The sequence below is a fragment of the Humulus lupulus genome, unplaced genomic scaffold, assembly GCF_963169125.1.
Source record: "Humulus lupulus unplaced genomic scaffold, drHumLupu1.1 SCAFFOLD_158, whole genome shotgun sequence".
Taxonomy (NCBI): Eukaryota; Viridiplantae; Streptophyta; class Magnoliopsida; order Rosales; family Cannabaceae; genus Humulus; species Humulus lupulus.
This window is the reverse complement of record NW_026908846.1, coordinates 6297-13856: the sequence shown is the minus strand read 5'-3', so window position 1 is coordinate 13856 and position 7560 is coordinate 6297. Positions and strand designations below refer to the sequence as shown.

Sequence of the window (7560 nt, the reverse complement as noted above, 5' to 3'; positions counted from 1 at the left end):
TTGTAAGTGTTTTGAGTCTTCAAACAGTTCTAAAAGGAGGAGAACAAAGTGAAAACCTTCGGGAGAAAGTTCTTCAAGCCTTTGGGAGAAGGTGGTTCAAGTCTTGCTTCAGGAGGAAGCAAGCACACTTCAAGCAGATCGAAGGGAGTTCGTATTCTTGAAGGTTCAGCAAGGTTCATTTGACAAGGTGGAATACATCAAGCTTGCGACATATAATAAGAGGGAGTATATTTATGCATAAGTAAAAAACTTTGTATTTTTTAGATCTTACTAATGAATCTTATCTCTGGGCGTGGCCCCGTGGACTAGTAGCAATATGCAAGGATTGATGATACCACGTAAAAAAACCTTGTGTGTTTTTATTTTCTGCACTTTAGTTATTTTATGGTTTTCTAGTCTGTAGTTACAGAACCCTAGTCTATAGCTACAGAATATCTGTTTTAGTACCAAATTAATTATTCCGCATTTAATTAATTGATTAATTAAATAATAAGTTGGTAATTATAAAATACAGAATTTCAATTGGTATCAAAGCAAGTCACTAAACTCTTAGTGAGATCTTGAGGTTATATTATTCCGTTTAATTTGTTTTGTGTGAGGTGTTCTTCTTTGCAAAAGGAAACTCCATCACTTGGCCACAACTATTAAATGATACTAATTATCTATACTGGAAGGTCAGGATGAGGGCATTCATCAAGTCACAAGATGAGAGGGCTTGGAAATCTATACTCTTGGGTTGGACTCCACCAATTGAAAAATATAATAAAGGTAATTCAAAGGTAAAATCTGAACTTGAGTGGTCCATTGAAGATGAAAAATTATATGGTTACAATAATAAAGCTTTGCATGCAATTTTTAATGGTGTTGGTGAAGACTTTATAAAATTGATATCATCTTGTGAATCTACAAAGGAGGCGTGGAAAATCCTTCAAACTCAGTTTGAAGGTACCGTTGATGTAAAGAGATCACGCTTTACCATGTTGCAAACTAGATTTGATGAATTAAGAATGTTGGAAACTGAAACTTTATCTTAGTTTTATGAAAAGTTGTCTGATATTGCAAATGAGTTTCTTGCCTTGGGAGAAAAACTAGATGAATCTGTGTTGGTTCGAAAAATAGTTCGTGTAATTCCAGACAGGTTTGACACGAAATTTCTAGCAATGGAGGAGGCTAAGGATTTTGGCAAAATGAAGGTTGAGGAGCTTATAGGTTCGTTAAGAGCATTTAAGCTAAATCAACAAATAAAGAAAAAGGGTAAGCCAAATCCTTCAATTGAAAAAAGCAAAGGTATTGCATTTAAAGTTTCTAAAAAAGATGTTTCTGATGATGAAATGACCTTGTTAACAAGAAATTTTCAAAAGTTCTTGAAAAAGGTTGGAAATAAAAAGAATTTTTCAAAAACTCCAAAAGGTAACACCTCTTCTAAACCATTTGTTTCTAACAATAAAAAGGGTATTCAATGTCGAGAAAGTGAAGGATATGGTCATATTCAATCTGAATGTGCCAACACATTGAAAAATAATAAAAAAGGTTTTAATGTTACTTGGAGTGATGATGATTCTGAAAGTAGTGAAGAGGATAATGAGAAAGTTGCTTTAACCAGTGTTTTGTCAAGTGCTTTTCAGGAAAGAGGAAAAAAATTTGTGTTTAAACAATACCTTGACTGATGTCTATAAAAAGGAAATTGACTCTGACTCTGACTCTGACGAGTCAGAACTCAATGAGGAATCATTAGCTGAATCATACAAGGTAATTTATGGTAAGTGGTTACAGGTTTATACTGAAAATCGTTCCTTGGTTATAATGAATAAAGAATGGTCTCACAACATCAAAGATCTTGAAGAAAAGAATAAATGTAGTGAATTTGAGTCGTGTTCAAAAAATTCTGAAATTGTATTTTTGACAAAAGAACTTGACAAATTGAAAAGAAATATTAAAATGTTAAATCCAGGTTCTAACATTTTTGAGGAGGTTCAGAATTCAGGTCAACAGAGTCATGCTGGATTGGGTTTTGTTGAAACTCAATCGAAAATGAATACTAAATTTGTTAAATCTAAAAATATGTCTTCTGGATATTCTGATTCAACTTTGCAGGGTTCTGTTTTTACAGCTGAACGTTCTGTTTCTACAGAAATGAAGTAGTCAGGTAAACCTAAAAATTATTTTGGGAAAAAGAAACGTTTCATTCCCTCTTGTCATTTTTGTGGAGTAAAAGGTCATATTCGACCTAGATGTCTTACTTTGCAGAACAAATGATGTAACGCCCTAGTTACCCCAAGACCGTTATGGTGAACGATGAACCATGAATTTTACTCGCTACCCGAGTTCTTTGGTTAAAAACGTGCTTCTAGGTGTTATTAACAGGTTAAGGTGAAAAACCAATCAAAAGGGAAGGATATATTTTATTTAAAACATAAAATTGTTCATGGGCCCATCAAAACATTATACAAGTTATTTACAACTCAAAATGGTCATTACGGTTTGAAATTTACAACCCGCCGACCTAAGCAGCAAAAATAGGGTAAACCCCCTAGTTCCTCTGAGAACTCCTTGGCCGTGGTGGTCAAGCAGCCGCATATGTACACAGCACCACCTAAGCTCTCCACTCAAGGACGGGTGAGCTTTTCTTTCCCTTTACCTGCACCACATAGCACCCATGAGCCAAAGCCCAGCAATAAAACATAATAATGCAAGCATATAATATCAAATGATGATCATGATAATCATACAGAGCTTATAGCTCTGAACAAATGAGTGAATATCACTTTGTAGTTACATTAACCATAAATGAGCTTATAGTTCTTAATCAGATGAGTGATTTAACACTTGAGGTTATGGTAAACCATAATGAGTGACTGACGAGCAAGCCACTAGCTTAAACAGATGAGTGACTGATGGGTAAGTCACTAGCTTAAACAGATGAGTGACTGACGAGCAAGCCACTAGCTTAAATAGATGAGTGATTGATGGGTAAGTCACACGGGGCTCGGCACCCACAGCCATGTGACTAAATAGTCACTGTGGCTCTAAGTAACTAGCCTTTAGCTAGACAAGCACTTATAGTATTCATCGAACTTGAGGTCGGTTCGGCATTAACGCTCTTCTGAGTCATTTAATGCAGATGTCGATTAGATCTAATCTTTGTTGGCTGGCGTTGAACACGCTAAGTTCGTTCTTGACTTATGAGTCAGCACTGTGGGACCAGTGCCCAGTACCACTGCCGAACTTGACTAATGAGTCACAGCATCACAGTTGATACTGACACTATTGTCAATTATGACTATTCAGTCAGTACCATACACAAGTGAGCAAGATTTTCTAAGCATTCAATATTCAATCCATGTCCACATTTAAACATTCAACATGCCTCATGACTAACCATGCATGTCACATATGGGGTGCAGTTTTCTTACCTCTGATTCGAGCGAGAAATAGAACAAGAACAACCCCTAAGAACGATTGACCTTTTGATTCCTTAGCAGCTACCTAATCATAACCAATTATAACCTTCATTAATGAAAATCAACAATAATAGGGTCTTGACCTAAACCCCACTCTCGGGACCTCGAAATGTACCCACACAGTGAGTAGATTCGATCCCTGGCCTTAAGGATTGAAACCCCGAGCCAAAAACCCTTCAAAACACTCAAAACGGGATTATGAAGGAATAGAGTAGTGCCCCAGCGCTCTACTCATAACTAAAAACACCCTACACCAACCCTGGGTAGCGCTGTAGCGCTCCCTTGTGGGCGCTATAGCACTACACCCAGCCAGTTTTGCCCCTGAACTTCTCCCCTTCGACTCCTTCATTTCCAACTTGATTCAAATGCTTCCAAACATCAAATTAAGTGCCAAATGAACCCAAAAACCATCCCCACATGTCCTAAGCATCACAACCCCAAGAACCCTAGCCAAAAATTCCAATCAAATCCATTCAACCTACCTAGAAATCTTAGCTGAAAACCAAGAAAAAAACAAAGCAAACCAGAGATTTAGTGGCTAGATTCTTACCTCAAGTTCAGATTATGATGCTCTTCAATGGTGGAATACACTCCCAAGCTCTCAAGACTTATTTCCCAAGCTTGATTCCTCAACTTAAGCTCAAAAATCCAAGAAGAAAATGAGAGAAAATAGGTACGGGAAAAGGTGCAAAAGATGCTCTATTTTTCCCTTCCTTCTACAGCCTTCAATGGCTTTAAACATATCACATGGTGAAAAGACCCTTTTTTCCCTAGGTCACTTAAGGCTTTCTAAAGACTCCCAAGGGTAAAATCGACATTTTCCACCTATTTCGTTAATCATAATTAACACTCTCCAATTCCCGTTATTTTCAATATTCTCAAACACCAACAATTCATATCCCATTACCATTTAATTCACAGCAACACTCTAATCATTAAAAATCACCCCGAGACTCGCCCTGAGCCCCGAACTTAATCCCGTTATGACTAAACTGCTAATTTGCACTCAAGATCGTCTCATGCCGAATGGCTCGAACAAATCCACATTATAATGTGGTCTCAACAATATGTCACCGACATGCATACAAATATACAATTACGCCATCAACGGGCCAAATTACCATAACACCCCTGTAAAGAAATGTGGACCCACATGCATGCATTTAACATCATATTATAATATAATTCACATAAACAATCATATAACTATTTAATGGCATAATAAAGCAATTATGACCCTCCTGACCTACTAACCTAGCCATTAAACCACATTAGGGATTTCGGGGCATTACAATGGAAGATTATGGGTTTGATTTAGTGCTATAAATATTTTAAAAATCATGTTTAACCCTCTCGCACTAAGCACATAGACATTCATCATCACTTTATTAGAGAGCTTGTAGAAAATAAAATTCTTGTCTTAGAATATGTTGAAACAAGCAAACAAATAGAAGATATTTTTACTAAAGCTCTTGATTCGGTCCGCTTTATTTCTCTAAGGAAATCCTTAGGGGTTTGTACCATTTAATTTTGTGTTCTTTATGGTTCTTGATATTTTTCTTTGACTGGATGTACATAATGTTGTTGTTTTTTTTTTTTGTTTCAGAAGATAGTTTCAAACTCAAGAGAATTGCTGATTACTATTTTTATTGCTAATTTTTTGGTGCAATGTTTTCATACAGGTTTAGTTCAGGAAAAGATTTTCACTCCTCCTAGAAATATTTTGGTCATCCAATCAGTGTTATGTGTGTGCTACCATTTAAAAAAATAATAATAATAAAAAATGTGTGTTCAAGCTCCATTGGAAGAATAGAGGGAATAGAGCTACCTATCTCAATGTGTGAAAGCCATCACTGAGTAAGTTGGTACTATGTAATTGGAAGTTATGTAGAGGATACGCTACCATTGAAAATGGCTACCATTGAGGTAGTGTGACAGCATCTCCTTTGGTTACAAATACTCAGAAAAAGTCTATTTGACAAATTGGGCAATGTTCCCTGCTTACACTTTCACACACAAATGCTTGACACATTTTTTTTCGAAAAAAAACAATTGCATTATAATAAAAAAAAATGGTTTAAAAAAAGTTGTTACATACTGATTGGATTTCTTAAAATATTTTTGGTGACCGAGTAAATTCCTTTCCTGCGTAACTTGTATGGTCTTATTGCAATACGAAATTAGCTTGGTAAAATAATATATGTGCATTCTTTCGAGTTTGATGTTTTCATCAGGAACAAAGGCAAAGCAAACGTGGTGTTTCATATTGTTGGCAAAATTATCAAGGTTTGATTTATTTTTAAAAAAAAAATAAAAAATAAATAATTTGTGACTGATTTTCATGTTGAGCTTAAATAAAAATATTTGTTTCTTTGTCTTGTTTTAATTCTATTATTAGACAAAAAATTTTGCTCTAAAGTGTTGGTTGTTTGTCTTGTGTTTATTGGTGTTTTGTCTTTATTTGTTTTCTTTTTTGTTTTTTTTCTCATAACAAAATATATGCATAAATTTAAAAAAAAAAAACCTTAAAAATTGGGGGGGGGGGGGGGGGGGATTATTTTTCGGCTAGTCATTTATTTTTAATTATTTTTTCATTTTATTTTATTTGGGGTGTCCTATTTTCATGGGATTGGTCTCTTTTTGGAAACTATTGATTTAATTACAAAATTATAATGTATGTTTCCCTTTTGTTCTTTTCGGGTAAGTCAAAGGTAAGGAAAGGTTATTTTTATTTTCTGATATTGTGGGAGTTATTGCATTAATTGAAAATCTGGTTTAGGTAACTTCCCACTTTCCCTTTCTATTCCTTCACTTTATATTTACCCTAACCCACAATCTAATCCTCTCACTCACACTTTCTTCTGTTTTTTTCCACTTAATTTCTCTCTGCGTGTGTGAGTTCCTCTCTAGGGTTTTCAAAGTTCAAGCTTTTCAATGGAAAAAACCAAGAATGTCCGAGGTGGTTCGAAGAGGCATGTTCGTGGTTCCCCGTCTGTCCCAGCTTCTCCTCCTCCTGCTCCAGCAATCGATGCTCCAGCGCAGGCTTCTGCAAAACATTCTGGGAAATCAAAAACCTAGGCAAGAAATAAGCATTCACTCTGAATTCCCCACCTGTGATAGCTTCTCCAATCGCCTCAACCACCCCTGGTCTCAATGGTCATGATGAAATTCTTTCATCTGAACAATCTTTGTCCAAGTCCTCTTCTTCTCAAAAGGGTGGTTCCTCAAGAACAATCTCTAAAAGGGCCATTGTTCCTGTGCCAATGGTGAGTTCTCTAACACATTCTCGGACTCCACTCAGAAGCAAACGAAGGTGCTTCGTCCCCATGGTGTTCCCAAAGTTAAGGAAGTTGGTTCTTCTTCTCAGGTGAAAATTTTCAAAAATCACCCCCCTTCTGCATCTTCTTCAGAATCTGATTCAGAAGAAGAAACTGAGAATTTGGAACAAGAATCAGAGGCTGAATCTGATCCTAGTGCAGAATTTCAAGAAAAAGAACAATCTTTGGGAGATTCTGGTTCTGAAAGTGCTGCATCAGAAGAGGAACCTGCTGTTACAGAACCTGTTGTTGCTGTTTTGAAACCTACTGCTCAAGACAAAAGCAAAGGAAAATGTCCATTGGCTCCTCCAAAGTCTGCTCCTCCTCTGAAAAGGAAAAGACCATCTGGTATCTCTCTTGAAAACTTCAAACCTCATTCACATTATTTTTGCTACAATGATCATGAAAGAGATATGAAATTTTATGAGGAAAGAAACTTTATTGTTGAAAATAATTATAATGTGGTTGCTCATAAGTCGTTTGGAGTTGTTAGTTTGTTAAAAGAAAGGCGGTGGATGGACACTTTGATTGGTTTTACTGGCTATGTGGATCGAGTTGTGAAGGAATTCTATGCCAACATCACCGATGAGTGCCTAGATGAAAACTCCTTCATGTTTGGCAATGTGTATGTGCGTGGTTACTAGTATTCCTTTACAGTGAATGATGTGGCTGAAGTTCTTCAATTACCAATCAGGGTGGAGCCATCTGATGTCATGTTTGATTGTCATGAAGTATTTTCTGAACTCACTGGAGACAAGGATGTCGAGCTCACCGATGCTATG

General features: G+C 36.3%; 1 protein-coding gene across 1 annotated transcript; it reads left to right on the top strand.

The window, feature by feature from the left end:
- Positions 1-680: 680 nt before the first annotated feature.
- On the top strand, positions 681-2142 carry LOC133812299 (uncharacterized). The gene is made up of 4 exons (XM_062246274.1): positions 681-956; positions 1047-1410; positions 1531-1589; positions 1681-2142. Exons 1-4 carry the CDS (start codon positions 681-683, stop codon positions 2140-2142), a joined length of 1161 nt encoding a protein of 386 aa, XP_062102258.1.
- The last annotated feature ends 5418 nt before the right edge of the window (positions 2143-7560 follow it).

Excerpts from the sequence above, each read along its gene's own strand:
- LOC133812299 (XM_062246274.1), top strand. The coding sequence starts at position 681 with ATGAGGGCATTCATCAAGTCACAAGATGAGAGGGCTTGGAAATCTATA. Across the intron at positions 957-1,046 it reads AGTTTGAAGGTACCGTTGAT|TTGTCTGATATTGCAAATGA; the intron begins GTAAAGAGATCA and ends TTTTATGAAAAG. Across the intron at positions 1,590-1,680 it reads GTGAAGAGGATAATGAGAAA|GAAATTGACTCTGACTCTGA; the intron begins GTTGCTTTAACC and ends GTCTATAAAAAG.